At 40.3% G+C, this 20,403-nt stretch overlaps 1 protein-coding gene and 1 long non-coding RNA gene across 6 annotated transcripts in view; both read left to right on the forward strand.

Annotated features, from left to right (window-relative positions):
• Positions 1-2,475: 2,475 nt before the first annotated feature.
• LOC107305767 lies at positions 2,476-4,218 on the forward strand. The gene is made up of 3 exons (XR_001551891.2): positions 2,476-2,571; positions 3,139-3,236; positions 3,401-4,218. It is a non-coding gene; the product is annotated as an uncharacterized LOC107305767 (long non-coding RNA).
• A 6,998-nt stretch (positions 4,219-11,216) lies between these two features.
• The window catches only part of RAI14 (retinoic acid induced 14), an 85,838-nt gene continuing 76,651 nt past the window's right edge, over positions 11,217-20,403 (forward strand). For 4 of the 5 annotated variants that reach the window (XM_015848303.2, XM_015848305.2, XM_015848306.2 and 1 more), the window contains exons 1-2: positions 11,217-11,348; positions 20,176-20,274. In XM_015848303.2, the coding sequence (XP_015703789.1) occupies positions 20,239-20,274 (36 nt within the window). In that variant the 5' untranslated portion in view covers positions 11,217-11,348; positions 20,176-20,238. The other variant, XM_015848304.1, reaches the window with a different exon arrangement.

A 20,403-nucleotide genomic window follows, 5' to 3' on the forward strand; every position in this document is an offset into this window, starting at 1 on the left:
GTTAATCCTGTTTAAGGGTAAAAAGAATGTTATTACATCTTTACCCATCTATCACCGTTAAAATGCTGTACCTTTTATAGTTTTGGGGAATCATAAAAATAGAGATAAAGATCTACAAAAATAAAGTATGATGGGTGGATTTTTATGGTTATTAGTTACTACTGTGAGCATTCCATCACATCATAGGTGTAGTCTGTGCCACAGAATTTCCCCCCACTAACTTCTCCCCCCTTGCAAGGCACCCGGCTCCTCCTGACAGCTTTTGCAGAGCTGGAACTGAATTCCAGGGGCCAGTAACCACTGTGCTCTAACACTCCACCACCTCAGCCTCAGATATGAATATAATTTACAGCCACTCAGAACTCCTCTCTCATTGGCAGAGCTATGTATAGGAGACTTAATGTAAATGCATCAGAGTTCCAAATGCGTAAATGACTGAAGACACACTTGTATAAGAGGTCAGCTACAGCTACCTGATGAGCTGGCCAGAGAAGCCCACGGCAAAATTTTCTGTCCAGCCCTAGAAATTCTGCCCACTCTGGCCTGGTAGACAGTGGAAATTAATCACCAGCCTTGGAATATTTTTCACATTCTTTTGACCTTCAGGGAATGCTCATGGGGCTGCTTCTGCTTTCCTAGGTAATTAATGGTGGAAGTGAAGAGATCTGGGCTTTGGGAAAACAGCATAGTTTTCCACTGTGATGGATTGGATAAACAGATTAACTGGTAAATAGAAGCGTATATTTGGCCTTTATAAAGACTCATCTATGATCAGCAGCCTTAGAAAAACTGAGTCACACTGCAATGGTGGTCTTTCTTGACATAGTGCTTGAGAAGAAATGGTGGGTGAGTAGATAGAGTGGAGAAGAGAAGCAGGGTGTTAAAATCAGAGTGGGAGACAGTGAGACAAACAGAGAAAAGAAAACACAGGTTGTTGAAAAGTGCAAAGGGGTGACAGGGGATATAAAGGAAAAAAAAAGTCCAGACAGAGAGCAAATGAAACAGAGACAAAGACAGAAGGGAGGGAGTGAAAAGGAGAGAAGGAACAGGAGAAACTTATTCCATCAATTATAGTCATAATGAATGGAAATATCTAAAAAAAACCTGATAGATGAATTGTCCTTTCGAAAATGTACATGTGTTCCACGGGAAGATGAATACAGGGCACTTCTTTGCATGTGTGGCTATGAAGCCCAAATTGTCCTCTGATCAGTGAAGGGAACTGTCAGCATAAATGATATTTAATGGCTGCTCTTGACATTAGAAATGATTGCCTACACGCTTGATTTATGACCTCAAGGGGATGGTCTAAGAAAGAATCTTATATGCTGAATTTCCTATTTAGTAGACGGTGCTCCAACATTCAATATAAATGCTCTTTCTCCTATGAATTTCATCTCATCTCAGAGCAGTAAAATCTTAGGTCAGGTTTGTACTGATTAAAATTTAAATTAACATAAATAGGTCTTATTGATTAGCTAATCTATAAAGTCTCAGCCTGCTACTACCGGGGGATTTGATGAGAAGTATTTGCTCGCTTTTGATCTTTAGATCACTTGGGCAGGAAAGAGAGGAACATTTTATATTAATACGTGTTCATGAAGTAAAAGGATTGAGGAATACGAACATCTGTTGCAATATTTTAAATTAGTTGTAATACACATATAGTTACAGGCTTTAGCTATTTGTCGGATATTTAGCCACTTCAGTCCTTTTTTATATCTGTAAACCATTTTGTTTTAATAGAAACATTTGCGTGAGAATAAGCTATCTGAGTAAGAAAATGTTTCCAGGTTTGGCCCCTAACTGCTTTTGGTATGGTTATCAACACTGGCCATCTGTGTTTTTTCATTTTAATTCCATAAATGAATGCCTTCCCTTTGAGAATTTCAAGGACCAGGAAATAGCTATAAACCTCTTTTGCAGCTCCAGACCAAATACTCCAACAATTATTAGTTGATGGATTCATACTAAAAAGGTGTTGTTTTTTTTGTTTGCTTGCTTCTGACACTACAATATATAAATGCAAATTCTTTTTGCTAAGTCGTATAATATCTCTGGTGCAAAGATGTGGCTTACTTAACTGAGGGCTTAACCGGTTTTGATCTGGTTTCTTGTGATGCAACCTAAACAAACAGCAAGTACATAATCAGGTAAGTAGCTCTGCATTAACGGCATGTCCTGATTCAGGAATATTAGGGTTTTTAGTAACTTTTATTTTGTTTTACAGACTGTAAATTCCAAGCCTGTATTTTGCAATTGGTAATTAAGAGGAATTAAAAACCCACAACCAATGAAAAGCAGCAGTCCAATCTGCCATCTATACTGGTATGGTTGGAATGCTGGTAAGAATACAGTCATCATCTTATGATTCAGCACTGACTCAGCTTTTGTTAACTCTCCCATAATTAGTTTCAATATTGAGATAAGACCTAAGGATCCAATCACCAGACTGGTTTTAAAATTACTGTGATCTGTAACTGTGTAAATGAAAGCAGATCTGTCTCCAGGAACAGACACCTACTTAACATTAGCTTAAGGAAAGCATAAGGATAGGTTCTTACTTAAAAGGTGAGTCTAGCAGTGAAAATGTAACTGGATCACTTTTAAGGAACTCTGTGTACAAGAAACAGCATAAATAACTTCTATAAACACAAATTAAAATTCAATTATTATATTAGGTCTAATTGGCAAAAAATTAAGATTTATATTTTTTCTGAGAGTTCTTGACTAATAAACATTTTTGTTAAATATAAAAAAGTTTGTGTTAATGAACCAAATTTCCACATAAAGTACGAGGCTCACAAAGCCAAATTCTGTGCTAATGCTTTTATCTTGAGACTCAGCAACAAATCTCAATGTTCTCAAGGAAAGAAACTGTTCTCTAACTGTCCGTAAGAGGAAAAATGAGGAAAAAATGAATTATATCATTTTGTTTTCTAGTGAATCACAAAACCATGCCTAGCAAACCAATGCTTTGTTGAATATCAGTTGTACAGAGCAATGCATGTTTGTAGATTAAATTATCCTAAGTACTGATGTAACTCTGTCATAAATTGAACTGGGGTTGGATTCAGTTTAATGTGATACATTCTTTGCACACTGATACATTTATTGTGCAATCCCACCTTCTTTCAGGCAGAGAGGAGATTTGGACAGGCATTTGCCTGCATCACAAGATAAAGCAGCTAACCCAGTCCTGATTCTTAAATCGAGGTGAAACAAACAAATTTAAAGTAAGTCAGGAAAGTCTGTCTGTGTCTATGTCAGTATTTTGGTTTGATGTTATTCGGTGTAAATCTTGCATCATGTTGGTTCGATATGCAGAGCAGCTTTGGTGCATATGAATTAAACACAGAAAGATTTCCATTCCAGATTCTCATTGCCTCTTGTATTTCAGATATTTTTGAAATCCCTGTGATGGTGATGCTTTTCTCAGAAGACCAGAATGAATGTGCCTGAAGGAAAAACTCATAGCTGCATGCAGTGTAAGTCCAGGAGCTTTGAGCTGCTGCTGTTCTGATCTTGCACCAAATAGTTTGGAGAAGAAAGCACACCTCATTCTCAGCCAGGTGTGGAAGTCTCTTACTGAGAACTTCTATTCACTTGTGTAATGGGCATTTCTTATAGAGGGGAAAAGGTATGGTTTGACATATTCTAAAAGATATTAGAGGAAAGGTCGGTTTCTGGGACCGTCAGAATAACCTTGGGACCAAATGATGTTAATGAAGACAGAGGTTGAGGGAAGTTCAAAAGCTACACAAATGCTCTGTCTGAAATAAAAATAAAAATGAAAATGAAATTCAAAGGCAAGGCTGCCATTCCCAAGGGAATTTCTGATTCCTTTGATTACATTAATAGAGTTTTTCAAAGCAGATGGACTGCAAATGTAATCCTGAAGACAAATCTCACAAAGCACAAAGCATGTTAAAGTAGGTAGACAGTATCAGAGATGGTCATCTTCACCTGTAGGCACCTGATTGCAGCTGCCTACCATCTCTCTGCAATCTCTGAAGAACGAATTTTACAGGTACGATTACTGTGAATGTCGTTTCATCATGCAGGTTTCTTCATATATAAGCTGGACTTACAACTTGCAAGGGAAACATATAGTGCGAAACATATGCAGGATTCATGAGTAAATACTGACAGAATTTAAGAGTAGCTGCATGAATCTATAAGTGATAGGCTTTGAGATTAGCAAAACTTGCTGGAAACATCATGAGACAAATAAATAAATAAATAAAATTACAAAATATATTTTCATGTTTTAAAATTTGAGAATAAAATAAAATGTCAGGCAAGTACCCAAGTAAGCTATTCCTTCCTAACTACTTTTCTGTGATTTACTATTACACTTCATTGTAAAAAGTTCCATTCCTACTATCATACTTTTAGCCTGAAGGTACAGTTTCTTGGCTTTTATTTTAAATGCATTTAAATTTAATTAATAAACTATAGCCATATATCTCAGTAGTTATGTTTTTCCTTCCAAGTCAGAAGAAGGGAATAACTAGCAATTGACTAGAAACAAATGTTGACTTTTTATATGTAATGATGTTTATTCTATCTGAAAGCCAAAGGAAGTAGAAGCAGCACCAGACTGTCAGCTGGGCTCTCGCAGTCATGGCCTACAAGAAGAGACTGCTGCGCCCAGGGCAAAAACTTACAGGATCCAGAGTCTGGCTTTCTAAAGGTAGATGCTGCTGGACTTCTTCACAACTTTCCTGCATAACCTGGAACCCTTTCTAGAGAGGTGTTCTGCTCATATTTCTTGTACCTAAGTTCAAATTCAGGGAAAGTTTGAAACTGAAAGTGCTGGTATGAGTAAACCTGAAATTTTTGTTTACTGGTCGACTACAGTAAGACACTCCAAAGTGTTACTAGACTTCTAGGAACTCTGAGTACTATCCATCATGTCAATGTGCTTGCTTTGATAGTGGTTATGTACACAGTTTGTCACCTCTCAGCATAAACTTGGTTTGGCTTAAATCTGAGAGCATCTAATCTGACATCAAATCAATATAGCTACAACATGGTGTTCACATGCACAAAGAGTACATTGCTCGGTATTCCCTGCATTCCACTTCCTACTCCACAACTCTGGAAAGTCTCCAAGCCTGCAGTGGATTGTTGCTCCCCTCCCACAATCTTGGCCATTCATTTTGTTGAGTCCTTTTGAATTGCCAGCTCCCAGATTCTTGCCAATTATAAAGAAAATGTCTGCTTCTTGAGTGTCTTCACTACCAGTTTCCACCTGTCCAAATAGAGAATGAGTGGTTTACGTAACAATCCATGGGAGAAAAAATTCTCCATTCCTCTATACCAGAGTCTGTTTGGTGGGACAGATTGATCTGTCTGTCTGCCCAGATCTTCATTTGTGAGGGAAAGGGAAGCAGAGGAAGAAGCAGTAATGTCTCCTAGGAAATAAATACTCATGGCATGGTTGGCATAATGGGAAAGAAAAAATGGGTCTGTGGCAAGAGCACACTGGGGCTTTTATTGCATGTATTCCTCTGACTGGGAAAGAAGGGTAAAATTCGGCCTGGACTTGGTAATGAATTTACAGTGGGTCATAACAGATGGATGAGCGCTAGGGAAGAAGACAGGAATCATGCAGCTGGTGACTACTGTGGCCTTTTGAGGTAATTCTGTGCAGGATGATGTGATCCTGTGAGTCATTACAGGGCAGCAAAGATATTCTGCCCTGAAGGCAAAGGGAACCTGCGTAAGAGACTGAGGCAACTTTGATGGTAGGCCATGAAATATCTGAAATGGAACATGGAAGTGCCAGTGCAAGTACATAAGATAGAACTGTGAGAGTCAAGAAGTTTCAACATGTCATTGCACAGATGAGCTATGTTCCACATGGCAAAATTCTGCTGGACTAAAGATATCACTTTAAAAATGTATGATCTTTTTCCATGAGTGCAATGAATTAATAACAGTTCAGGTCCACAGAGAGTATCTTTGGCTTTTTTAACCTTGTTATGCTAAACCTAGATCTCATCAGTTCATTAAATTCAGCCCTTGGCTCCACAATCACAGTCTTGCATACACAACTGCATTCCTCCGTGATGTTTTCGCTTGTCACATTGTCTAAGAACTGGTACAATATATCAAAGACTGATCAAAGATTTTCTCTCACTGCTTTGTTTCCTACATATTTGGTGACAACTGGGTGCTTCATCTGTAGAAGCCCCTATGCAAAGCCTCTCTGTTCAAGTAGGACTGCATAAGATTTATGTATCTGTCCTTCTGCAGAGTGCAGAAATCTCCAAGATTTGCATATTAAATCAGAGTCTTAACCTTGGATCCCATCACACTTAGCAACTATTTGCTGTTTTCTCCTTATGATCCAGCATGTACACAGAAATAAAAAGGAAGGTATGTTGCTCATTTACACCAAGTCTGTGTACACCTGGTTCTTTGAATGCACCGCTAGTGAATTAAATGCAAACAAACTGTTGGTTTGGTTACAGAGATACAAAAGAAAGCTTCTTCTTTTTCTGTTTTTCTTTTCGAGAAGTCAGGTTGTTACTATACATAACAAAAGAAAGAGCGCTTATATGATTTTGCACCTCCACAATAAAATCAGCAGCACAAGTTGTGTCGCATGAATAAAGCATGGGATAGAGCTGAAGTTTCAGCTTGCAGATGCCCAGCACATTAAGAAATCCTGTACAGAGCAAAGACATAAAAATCAGCAGTTTGAAATGCCATTTGCAAGGTGCTTGGTTTCTCTGCAATGCAAATAGACATATAAAATATGCAGGAATGTGGTTTTCTTCGGTTTGAATGGGAAGAGGAAATTGATTTACGAATCTTGAATGGAAACAGAAACTTTACAGCAAGAGAAGAGACAAAGCAACTCTCGGCATGGTGTGGAGTATATATGCAGTATAACTGCCTCTGCCTGTGGGAACTGCTTTGACTTTTGTGCTATTACAACATAATCAAGGTGCTCTCCAGCGTAACTGAATACTAGGGCTTTACTCTTTAGTGATCCTCAGATTAGTATAATCTCTGTGGTTATTCTTGGGCAACTGGCCTTTCAGGACTTTCAGTGATGGGCCTTCAAAGAACCCTTTATATTTACTGAGAGTTTGAAGTCAGCTCTCTGCAAGGTGTGTTCTGCCTGGCTTCCAGTAGCCTGGTAGTTTCACACAGATGTTGCAGGATTGTCAGCCCTCGAGTTTGCAGAGAAGTCTCTGGGTTGCACAGATCCTGGGATGGAAGAGATTTCCTCACGGGTGATCTTGGTTCCCAACTGTTCCTGGATTATCTGCAGTGTTGAGCAATGAGAAAATCTTCTTGCATGTGGAAGAAAGAAAGGGAAAAAATTCAGCAAGCCAAATCTCAAAGAGTTTCCATAATTCCTTACACCATTAGCAGTGAAGGTGAGGTGCTGTCTTAGTTAAAAAAAAAAAAACAAACAAAAAAAACCAAAAAAAAAACCAAGGCAGGGAATGCTACACCAGTAAAGTTCATACATAATATACAAAACTAAAATAGGCCTATTTGATTCTGGGATTTTTAACAAAGCTTTGTTCTTTACCCCCAGTGGTCTTCCCCCTGGTTTGGAGAGCTGCCTTTCTGCTTGCTGAGTTTTTCTGAAAAAAGATACAAAGCATTTTCTTTTTTTTTTTTCTTTTTTTAAATTATTCACATAGATCCACTGACATTTTAGGTACAACTTGTGGAAGAAGAGTTTAATCCTCTTTTGTAGTTTCCATGGACTCGTGTTTTGAAAATAATTTAAGAATGAAATATGTTTTGGGGATAATTCTGTAGATGAGTCTCTGGGAAAACTGCATTATATAATCAGGCTCACCACCTTGCAGCTCCAAGCTGTGGTACCCACAGGGAATTTCCATAAGACAGTAAACTTACATTACAGTGGATGTTAGTGGAAAGGCCAGGAAATTATTTTTCTCCTAGTAAAGCATAAAGAAAGCACATTCATATCAAAGACACTAACACACAAGCGCTAATTTCCATAATAATGTGAGAAAGTGAATAGGAAAAAGAGGATTTTTAGTCTTTGTAGTTAAGAAGGATTGTATTAATTCCTTTTGTATAACCCAATGGGTAAAACTAAACTGAAAAAAAATATATATGTCCAGAGGCAGATAATGTCCTTCTTCTCACAGGGAGAGAAGAGTATACTACATTTCTTGAGAGCTGTTCTACTTCCTAACTGGAAATGAGCTCAGGCATTTATGCTTCCTGTTCCATCCAGGTAAGACTACGTTTTAAGGCATGATCTCTGAGGTCCAGCTGATCTCTGCTGCAAACCCCGTGAAAAGATTTAGCAGTGATGAGAACAGCCTATTTTAGCTCCTATGGCAGATGAGAAATACACAGATTTATGGGATACAGCTGATGGAGCTGATAGCCTTTCCTCTCAAAATATTGTCTCAATTAAGAGCCCTGTTTGAACAGCTCCAGTTGCGACTTTCTTCACTCTTCAGTATTTTCCTGTGCTGCCCCCATACCTCTTTATGCATCAGAAGGACACTCTGCTGCTGCTGTGTGAGTTGCACAGAACAGTAAAGGAGAAAAATTCCTCCCTGGGTTTTCTGAAATGTGCCATACTGTGAACTGAGACACAAGAGATGCATTTACTAACTGGGCTAGCAAGTTATTAAAAAAAAGAAAGCACTCTGGTGGGAACAGATAAATGAAAAACACACTTTAAAAGTCTCTCTCATTTGTTATGACAGAGATTCCTGCATTTATGAGGGATATCTGTCACAAAGGGTGAAAAAAAATATTTCAGTGTGAGCAAAGAAGAACCCAGGAACAAAAGCACACCTCAAAATATAAAAATAATCTTTCTTTAAATTGTTCTTCAGCAAAAAATAAGACATTATTATCAAAACAAGCTATATTCAGACTGCAAGCAATCAATTCAGAACAAGTCCAATGTGGAAAGACAATACAAGACACTTAGAGATTACAGAACAAGTTTAAGCTGCTTTCAAGATAGAAGGGAAGTAATAAACCAGTTCAGGAGCACAATTTCTTTTACAAATAATTTTTAAGAGGAGAAGTGACTGGAGCTTTGAGTACTGCAGAAGGCAATAGCCAGAAGCAGTAAAAAAAAAGGGTAACAATGCCAAGTAAGATAATTAGCAGATACTATCAAGACAGTAGAGTGATAAGGTGTGATTGAAGACATCTTTAAGCCACTTACGGGCCCCTCCTTTTGGGAGAAGTAGATAGGAAGGCACAGGAGATTTCATTACATCCTCACTGTGGTGAGCAGTGGCTCCAGGTCACTACTGGCTGCAAGCACCTGACCTTTTCCAGGAGGGGCTGAACAGAAGGCAATACTGTCTTCTTCTTTCACCCCCCTTCTCATGTTCCTGGGATAAAGGATTGGAGAGGTATAGGGCATAGCCAGTGTGCTATGTGATAAGCTAAGCTTCTTCCATTTGTATTGAATGCACTCCACCTTGTGAGTTGCTGAATAGACTGTCTCCATTTTGCTGACAACTTTTGACTGTTCACAGGTAGCATTTAATAACTACAGGTCTCAAAGTGCTGCTGTTACAACAGACAGGCAGACAGTAGAGGCACAGGTGGGAAAAAACAGCTATTCCAGTGCTCTACAGCACACGAAATCTCCTGACCCCTGGTCCTGTGCTCTACCTGGAGAGGTGTGAGCCACAAAATATACATAGGAGTTTTTAGGCAATGCCCTTGGAGAGAAACACTAAAGGGAGCTCAGGGAAGGAAAGGTGAAGGCACTGTCTACCGTGGAATGAGACCAGACTGGAGGGCACTCAGGGTCTATGAGGCATCAGCTTAGTTTAACAAATTTAACCTAGCTGCTGCTACAAAGCCCAAATTCTTCTTCTTGGATTGCAGCTTATAATACAGTGAAAAATGCTTCTCTGGGAATTAGTAAATATCATATTTTCCAGTTCTCAAGAACTGGTTTTTTTTTTCTTTTTTTTTTTTTTTTCTTTTTAAAAATCGTACCACAGCCAAAATATACTTAGTACTAAAGTGATGTCATATGTGACTATCCCATGCAAGCATACCAAACCCATCTTCACGATACCCTGGCACTGAAAACAGAAGTAGACATTCATAATGGTTGAGACACTCAAAGAGAGTGTACTTAAGTATTAAATCATGCTCGTGTTTTGCCAGCATGGGAAGAAGTGGGCAAGGTATTTTCTAACCTCATTATACGCACACACATTACACCAGAATTAAAAATAATTGCATAATAATTGCAACACATTTTGTAGCTGCAGAGCTAACATTGCTGGGCAGGTTTATTTTACCTATTTTCCTTCTTTCTGTGCAAATTATGTTTTCGGCGTTAACTTTGTTAGGTTAACAGAGGTGCGCGGGTTTTTAAAAGAAAAAGGAGAGGAAATGGTGTTGGCACAATTATGGCCATTCTCAAAGGTGAAACACATGTAAAATAAATCGGCCAGTGTAAGGACTGCACATAAACAGAGGAAAGTACGCTCCCGGGTATAATCAAATGTATTTATTCAATAACAATACTTGCCACCATTACAATACCGGCCTAACATTTTCAAGTGCTCATTTCCTCTCCGTACTGTTTGCCACTTTAGAAGGTGTGGATGGTTGGGAACAGAAAGGAGAGATGGCAAAGATTAAAGGCAAACAGTGAGGTGTGGAATGCGGTTGTTGTGGAGGTACCAGCAGATGGGTTTTGGTGATGGGGTGGAGGGACCAGCAGATGGGTTTTGGCGATGGGGTGGAGGGACCAGCAGATGGGTTTTGGTGATGGGGTGGAGGGACCAGCAGATGGGTTTTGGTGATGGGGAGGTGGGGAGCGGGCTGGCACCTCTGGTGGTGGAGGAGGTTCACCAACTGGCTGGGACAACTGGTAGGTGAAGCATCCTGGTTTATTGTACAGGGAACGGGACGGTGGTGTTAGCGGTGAGACGCAGAGGTGGGGCAGTGGTTGGCTGCTGATGGCGGTTCAACTTGGAGGAAGAAGACGACTTGTGGAGGGCACTCAGTGAAGCGGTACGTCGGCACAGCCATAAAGCCCACTTGGGACCGTAGAACTGCTGGGCTCCTGTGTCACCAAACTCCACCGTGGTTCAGAATCCAGGCACTAAAAGAAACCCACTTTTGTGTTTCCTTTTTGCTGCAGCCCAGTGCTCTGAGAAAGGGGAATCCGAGCAGCGGAGAAGCGCTTGTAGAAGCCCCCACCCCCCTATACGTGACCGCGGGATGATGTCACGCCCCCCGCCCTATCCGCGTGGAGCCGCTGAGTGTCCCGGGGCGCGCGGCGGCGCTGCTCCGCCCTACACAGCGGCGAGCGGAGGGGGACAAGGCTGCAGCCTGCGGTGAGCGCGATGCGATGCGAGGGGGAGGCGGTGTGCTGTGAATAGGGGCTTTGTGCGCGGCGACCACCTGCCCCCGCCCCCGGTAGTGCTGGTGCTGCTGGCGGTGGGTGTACGCGGGGAGCGGCTCCTCCGCGTGGAGCAACAGGAGGAAAGTTCTTCCTTCTCGCCGCGGCCGGAGAGCACGGAGGGGGGAGCGTGGAGCAGCCCGTGAGTCTCCGCCGTTTGGTTGTTCTCCTTGTGTTTATTTTATGTGTTTTTATATTTCCGTGGGAGCTCGGCAGGGCTGACAGGCGGGGGTGGGCGGCGCGCCTCCTCTTTCCCCGATCCTTTGAGGGGAGCGGTTCCGGCGGACCCTGGACCGAACCGGCGGTGTCGGGCGGTGCTTTGGTGGAGCTCTGAACGGCGGCTCCCGGGCCGGGGTCCCATCGCCCATAAAGACCGCGCCGCCCTCCAGCCCTGCGGCCGCAGCGAAGCTTGAAAGGGAACCTCAGGGTTTTTTTTTTTGTGTGTGTGTCTGCTTCGAAATACAATTGAGAAAATCCCTAATCGCATCAAGTCCAGCCGGAATCCTTCGCTCCCAACTTCTCACAGAGTTCGCGGGAGGGCTGGCTTTCTCCTGCACAGAGTTCGGCAGCGAGAAGCCTGGAGCCGTCCACTTGTCTCAATCTGAACTTTCCTTACGACTGCCAGAAGTTTGCTACGATTTCTGCTCTGCTGGCACTGTGGCGTTGGAGCGAATTCTTGTCAGTGTTTCTACAGTGAGCTTGCTTGCCGCAGAACTAACGCCGAGCTCTTGCTTAGAGCTGCTGCTGTACAAGCTGGAGGGAGGCCTTTTCTTTCTTCTTTTTGCTTTTTGTATCCCAGCAGGTTTCAGATCAGTGTTTCAATTTTATGTTGTTTGTGTGCATGTCATCTTAGAAAGGCCTTCTGGGTTAACTGGGAGTAAATGAATTTGATAAATATCTGTCACTGACCTGCTTGGCTCTTGTCTCCGGACACTCATTGACTCAGCTGTCAATGGGATTTTATTTACTAATAGAAGAATTGCATAAGAGCTGTATGAACCAGAGTGGAAGAGCTGGATATTAGCTCATGGTTCTCTTGAGTTCAGGCCGAGCTCAGTGCCAGTAAGTCACTGTGCAGTAGCAGGCATCTGTCTGTCCAACCTCTAAAAATATCAGCCCTGTGCTCTTCCCTCTTCCAAGACTGCATCTGCTAGCAAGGCAATAAAACCTCCTCCCCTCTCCTTCCCCAAACCAAGAAACGGTGCACATTGATGGTAGAAGGGACGTGGAAGGAGTCTGCTGATCTCACAGGTGATGCAGGCGTTTCACAGAAGAGTTTACTCATTTGCCCCATCTTTTACTTTTTCTTTTGTATGCTCCCTGCTATGTTGCTTTTCTCTCTCATGGGTAATTACTTCATGCCTCTTTTAAGTGAGAAGTAGTGGCAGGAGGCCACAAAAATGAACTTCTTATGTGAGATGTTAGCAGTTTCTAAATCCCACTGCAACAATACTCTGATCACATTCCTTTTGTGAGCTGGTTGTGGGCTGGTTATTTTTGCATAGGGCTAATACTTGAAACAGCTGTAGAGGAAAGCCAAGCAAAACTAGAACAAATCAGTTGTAGGCTCTGTGCTTCACTTAGTGGTGGAGATGGTGGACTACTGAAAATCCCAGGCAGCTTTTATTAACGGGGTGTTGAGCAGGAACATAGCAATCCATAACATCTTCTGTGCTTATAGATTTGAATAACTGGCTCTCCTGCTGTCTGCATACTTCCTGCTTGTCTGAGAATCCTAGTCCCTGTTACATGTTCCTTGGGGTTGCTGTCTAGGTGCCTGTGAATGCATAAATAATGGTGGTAACTCTGCATGTGGGGTAACTTGGAGATTGTTTTGGAGTTGTCAGTCCTTGCTGAGAGTCACCTAATAGTGCAATTTTAACCTGTAGAGGAGATAGGGCAAATAGCTGTGATTCAGGTAATATTTTATATTGAAGCTTATTACTGTCAGACTGCCAGAAACAGATGGAAGTCTGTTGGTAAACTGTGGAAGTAATGGACCATCTCCACTTGCACTTAAGATTGTAAGACACACTGCAGAGGAGTGTCAGAGCTTGTCCAGAGTTTGTCCAGTTATTAGGAAGAAAAAAACTTGTATGCAAGTCTTTCTATGACCGTAGGTAGATGGTGTTCCAGTTTCTTTCCTCATAGATGCTGAGGCTCAGGAAGCTACTGGGAGCTATTGCTGGTAGGCATGCAGAAAGAGTGCCTCACATCTGAATTACCAGAGGCACTGGAATGCCTTGAGATGTCTGTGGGAAATTTGGCACTCAGATGCTTTCTTAGAACCTGGTATGTGAGGTCCTGTTTGAATTCCCACCAGGATATCTGTTAGGGCCTTCTAGATGTTCGCAGGTATCTGAAGCAGAGAAGTATCCTATGTGCTGCACCTTCTCCAGTACCTGTCTAGTGCCTAGTACTGCTGCTACTGAACATGAGTTTCAACAGCATAAATGAAATCTGATAAAATTGATTCGATTATCACTAAGATGTGGATACTGATCTTGCTGATGTTCTACTCATATCACTGACAGTCTTTCAGGGCGGAAAAAAAATCTGAATTCCTAATGACTTTTATGAAATGTGGATGTACTAAATTTTTGGATTCTAAACACATCCAGTTCCCTTTCATTTTCAGACAGTGTTTAAAAATGTAGTGCGCTTTGATCAGCTAAAATGTTTTCCCACCCAAAAACTTGGAAGCTGAATAGAGTAGCTGTGTTATTAGCACCATCTCTGAAAGTTTTTGTAGTCTAGAGAGGTTTTCAGTGGGATATTCTTCCAAGGCCTTTCAGCAGTGTAAGGCCTTAGTTAATGGAAGTGGGGTTGGCAGGTGTTTTTGGTAACCTAAATCAGTTCTTCTTAGCTCATGCTCTAGTATGATGCTGTTCTGTGTTTGGCTATTTCAGAGTATTTGTCTATAAATTGATGCAGTTGTCTCTTTTCAGACTGAAAGTTTCGTCTATATAGACTCTCATGTTTACTGATTTTTGAAGTGCAATTTATTGAATAATACAGAAATTAGGAAGTTAGTATAAACAAGCTCTCGTTGTTATCTTCTTGGATTTCTCATTTAAATAACTGGCGTTTGCAAAGTGGAACTCTGCAGCCTTTTTCTCTATTTCAGTTTGGATTTGTATGCTTAAGTTCCTGTCTAGTCCCCTTGGACTAAATATTGAACACGGAAAAAGTCTTCAGATTTGCAGTGTGTCTTATCTATGATGAACTGCAGGAATATGGTCTCAAAATGGAGTGACGCAGAGTGTGGGGGAACCTTTTAGTTTGGAGATGTGGAAATTCAAAGCAGAGAAAGATAACGGTATGTCCTAGTTTATGCAGTAAGTCTTGTCTTGCTTTGAGCTCACCTTTGACAGATAGTTTGAGACAAAGGAACTACAGTAAGAACAGTGAAGTTGTAGCATAATGATTTAAATGACAAAAGTGCTTGGGCTTCACTTGAGATGCAGTTTTGCCTGGAGTTCTGTCCAGTATGTCAAGTAAACAAGTCAGAGCTGTGTCACATTTTAATTGTTTCTCTAATCTTCTCTGTAATTAACTACGTACAAAGCCTTGCTCGTACAGACTTTTCCATAGGAGAAAACAGTTTAACAGATTGCACATATCCTAGATTGATAGTTGAGTATTGGTTTGTATTAGTTGTATAACATCCACGGAAACTGGCTATAGCTGTGTCCATTAGAAATGAAGTAAAATATTTGCACCTTTTGAATGTAGAGGATGTATGAGAGTAGAAAGCTGAGGAAAAGCATTCTGGAGGAAGGAGAGATAACTACATTTGTTAGTGATGCAATATCTGTGGAGTTCTTAACTTCTGAGCTCAAATGCTTAAATTTGTACAGTTCAGCACATCCTTGTCAGTGATTTGTGAGCAGATTGAGGGATTGTACTAAGTTACCCAAGGCCCCTGCTATCTCTTATGTCTGATTCTGTTCTGCATGGGATTAACGGTCTATAAATCACTCCCATTTTTGTGTAGTATTTGGGCTTCTTGGTGCATTTTTTCGGTATGTTTTCATTGGTAAGTAATAGCAGATTAACCAAGCCAAGAATTATTTGTCTTTATAGGTGACACTAAGTTCCATTTGCTTTTTTTCCTATGATAGGAATAGGAAGATAGATTATTCAAGATGGAAGAACTGAGGTGTGTTGACAAAGGCTGTGGAAATGTTCCTGTAACTCTTGATCTGATTGTCTGTTTCTCTGCTTTGGACTGAGAAGTAGAGAAATATGCTCAGCTGGGTGGTAATTAGATGGTAGTCATAGATGGAGTGCTTAGTGGATTTCTAAAGTTTATTTACTTTGAGGACACTGTGGATTTACTTGTGTTCACATGCAAACAACTGGAGAGTCTGGGTAGCTGCTAATGCCTTCAGGTTGTCCAGTGGCTTTGGAGAGGCTTGTGTTTTGGCATGTTCTTGGTATAGGTTTGTAGGTCAGGGGAGCTCAGGCGTGTGAAGTGTTTGACAAGCTGGGTACAGAAGATGGGCAGCGGCAGAAATGCTGGAGCTGAGGATGCCTCTGGCAGCTCTGCAGAGCTGACTGCTTCAAAGGCTTGTTCTCCTGGGTCACATCAGGGCTCGTGCAGAAAGATGATGATTATTCAGGGAATGAACGATGCTGTTTTGTTGTAGTTGAAGTGACTTCTGGGACTTCTTATTTTCTCCTTTGAGAGTAGTTACATTCACACAAAGAATTATATAGCAGCAATGGTACTTCTCTAGACTTTTTGTTTTCATATGCATCATTTTCCCTTTATGTTGACAGATCTTGCATTGAGTCTCTCTAGTCTGTAGCCACATAAGCTGGAAAAAAAAATCTGGAATTTTTGGGAGTGAATCAGGTAATCAGCTGATGTTATAAATGATGCTTTGCTGCAGAAGAGCATTTTGAGATGGAAACTCTTCAGTGTGTTCTGAAAGAGATGCAGGTCCTTTAACACTTAAAATTAATTAAATTCAGCATGCACTAATCGTTAAAGGGTAGCAGTCATTACCATGAACAGTATGCACTGCGTATCCTGAGGCTGTTTTACTATTACATCACTGAATCTTTGGTCATTCAATGTATTATTTGTAGCATCCATACTGGGTGGAGGACCTTGCTTAGGTTTTGCAGCAAAGTGTTGAAAGGAAAAAATAAAAATAAAAGATCAGTACAGTTGTTTATTGTGGTTTGCCAAAATCTTACTGTAAATCAGTGGGGAAGATTATCTTAATCTGCTTCCTACACTTAAACTTGAAGATGCTGGTCTATATTAAAACAGAATTTCAGTGAAATTATTGAGGTTGAATATTACTAATGCATCAATATATCTTGCTTTTTCACTAGATAGGTTTGCCATCAACCTAGGGATGTTTTCTGTGACTTGTGCTCCTGAAAACTCTTTCTTGTTATTATGCTGAGGGAAGATGAGATGGAAGATATTTAATTTTAGATATAATGGTTGACAGCACGTGATCAGCATTAGCTGTAGGGAATCTCTGGAGTTAAGCAGTTCCGTACTGGTAACTTGCAGCTACAGAATGACAGCACTCAGCATTTATTACACAGTTATTTTGATAAAGGGGGAAATGCCACAATAGGTAGAACTTGCTTCTTGTTAATAGCTGTGATTCATTGCAGAAATAGTTTTGAAGTGTCTTGATTCTCCCTAGTGAATTTCTAGTTGTCATTTCCTGTCTTGTAAAAAAAGGAGTTTATTAACGGTGCTTCCTTTATTTCCCCCTCTGGCAAATGAGCGGTTGTCATAAAGCTCTGCTGAATCAGGATGCTGACCTCTTTTTGCATCAATTCCAATAATTACACCCTTTGAGAGGTGACTTCCTCCTTAAAGCAGTGCCAAGAGAAGACAGCCCTCACTGCTTCATGGGTTTTTATCTCTACAGCTGAAGTGTTTGCGTTTAACTATCTTTTAAAGAAAATAAATACAGATATAACATGCTCTGAACTCAGAAATAGTTTTTTGTGTGTTTTTCCATGCTTCTATTATTATTCTGTGGATTTCATTTTCAAATCCTCTGTATAGAGTGCACTTACACAAGAAGTGAAGTAACTTGTGGAAAAAAATAAGTTGGCTTCTGATGGCATCACAACTCACTTCCCTTCTTCCTACCTCAAGATGGGGAAAAACAGCATACTGGGAGTGCTAACAAAGCTTGTTGATTAGACTGCAATAGGTTTCTCCCCAAAAGAATTCAGCTTTGCATCTCTTCTGAGCATGCATCTATAAGGAGCTACCATTTCTCTTATCACCCCAAAGATGACTACTTCATTCCCATGGAAGCTGTAACAAATATTTTGTTTATGGGAGAAAGAAGAGGTGAGGGCATGGGAAGGGGAAAGACAGCTTATAGCAGACTGTCATCTGACAGTTTGTATACGGTAAGAGATCTGTTATTGATTTCCAGTGCAAAGTGTTTGGTTCTACTTTTTTTTTATTAGTTGGTGTAATTAAACTTCTTCTTTTATTTTATTTTATTTTATTTTTTATTTTATTCAGATAAGCTTAACTTTTAATTTTGAAAAGACCTGTTAAGTTTGTGTTTTGTTGGATATTGCCTGATGTTTCTCAGCCTTTGAAATCTCTCTTGATTTTTTTTTTTTTTCTCCTAGAAGTTTATCTGGTGGGCTGTATATATAAAGAAGACCTGCTAACTCTAAAGGCATTTTTCTTGTCTGTACTGTGCCGTTTCTAGTCTTTGTGATGCCCATAATGCTTGGTGATACTAGAGAATGAGTTAGGAGATTATTGGGCTCTTCCTGGGGTTCAGGCTCATTTCTAATGCAAGTCATGACAGCTGTTTTATAGTTTCATGCTTTCTCCAAATTTTCAGTAGATGTAGCAGATAAGTTCAGCCCAGGAAAATACTAAGGGACAGTCAGTCCAGGGTATGAAAAGCTCTGACAATTGTTTTCCTCCCTTTTTGCATCATAAAGAATTAGACAAAATGCTGCAATCTAGTTTTCCTTATTCTCATATCTTGAGATGAAAAGCAAGAGCTTACAGTAAAACCCTTTCATATACATGGAAGTAGTTAGGAATCTGATGCTACTTTAGAAAGATTATTTAATTAGACTTAGAGTCATATAATTAGAGTTAATAATGTTTTAACAGCCTACAGAATTATCCCATCAAAATTACCTGTTGAGGTCTGTATTCTGTGGGAAACCTATTTGTGTATATATAGTACATAGTGTTTTTTGTTTGGTTGTTTTTTGTTGTATTTTTTTTAAAGAAATGTACTTGTGCATGTCTTAAATGGCTGTCAATTAAGTATGAGGTTGAGCTAAATTACATGTTTACTTAGTTTTAATTCTTCTTCCTGAATGGTGCTCAGTGCTGTGCTTTGTGGAAGTGTTTTCATACACTATACCAAGAGTGAACAATGAGGTTTCCTTTTAAAACCTCTTTCATACTCAAGGGAGCATGTAGAATGTAGCAGCATGTTTTCATAACAGTAAGGAACTTTCTCTTAAGGAAGGTGAGCTTTGGTTATTTCATATCAAACCATAATTAAAGGTTTCTGAAGAAGGATGCAGCACATCAGTGACCCACCATGACCTATTAGAATTTGTAGTCCTCTTCTTTAGTGATTTATCAGCTAGACTTATCCTATTATAGATGTATAGATGTATATAGATGTATAGATGCCTTTTTCCTGTCCTTAAGTATATTTCTCTTCCATTAAGTTTTTCTACTGTGGTCTAGGAATAAATACATTGCCCTGCTACTTTGTTGCGTCTTCACTATTTGCATTTATCTTCCATTGTTACATGCTAGAATTTTCCAGGAGTTGGTACTGGGGCCTGTCCTGTTTGGTATCTTTATTGATGACCTGGATGAGGCTATTGAGTTGGATCCTCAGTAAGTTTGCAGGTGACGCCAAACTGGGAGGACATGTCGATCTGTCTGAGGGTAGGAAGGCCCTACAAAGTGATCAGGACAAGCTGGGTCACAAGGCTGAGAACAGTGGGATAAAGTTCAATGAGACCAAGTGCTGGGTTCTACACTTTGGCCACAACAACCCCATGCAGTGCTTGGGGCAGAGAGGCTGGAAAACTGTGTAGAGGAAGTGGACCTGGGAGTGTTGGTTGATGTTCAGCTGAATGTCAGCCAGCATTGTGCCGTGTGAAGAAGTTTTTCTTGCATACACATAGGGTTCTTTACAGGGAGGAGCATAAAAGTATTCTTCCAGTCACTAACCCTCTTCTTGCTTAGATGGTTCCATCTGTTATATTGTGTTGAGCTGTACTAGTATGTGCCATATATGGTTTACATGTTAGTTTTGAATAAGTGGTTAAACGTGTACGTGTAGTGCTAGTTATTATAGAACTCTCATTGTAGGGTAGTGAAACTTTAGTTGAATGACTCAACATCCATCTTTCTGCTTCTACCATTTTATAAATGGCTGCCTTGATGTTAATATTAAAATAGACTGTGTGCAGAGAGATGCAACATGTATGAACATGTCAGTAATCTGTTTATAGCAAGAGGTAGCTAGTATAATGTAATGCACATTTGAGTTTTTGCTAATGGCTCCTCCTGTTTTTCTGTGGTCAGATTTAAGCTTGCTTTTAAGTTTGGAAATACAGAACATGTCTCTTAGCTTGTTGTTAATCTTTGTTAGAGCTTGAGGGCTAAACCCTTGAATGGTGATATATGTGTGTAAATTCAATTCATATTTGTCTGCCTGTGAGCTGAAATATATCAAGTTGAAATCTTCTTTTTTTATTTCCCTTAGATATTGAAGAAGGATTAAAAAAAAACAACTTCTCAAAGGTTTCGAAGATTGAATGTAACCAGGATGAAGAGCTTAAAAGCAAAGTTCAGGAAGAGTGACGTAAGTATTTCTACTGAGTCTGATTGCTGGTTTCCATGCTGGAAACAAGTTCTTCACTCCCACCTTGATAAGGTGGCAGGTTAATGAATTACAGAGAGGAGCAACTTTTTCCAAAGCACAAAGGCATTA

Source organism: Coturnix japonica, chromosome Z, assembly GCF_001577835.2.
Source record: "Coturnix japonica isolate 7356 chromosome Z, Coturnix japonica 2.1, whole genome shotgun sequence".
Lineage (NCBI taxonomy): Eukaryota > Metazoa > Chordata > Aves > Galliformes > Phasianidae > Coturnix > Coturnix japonica.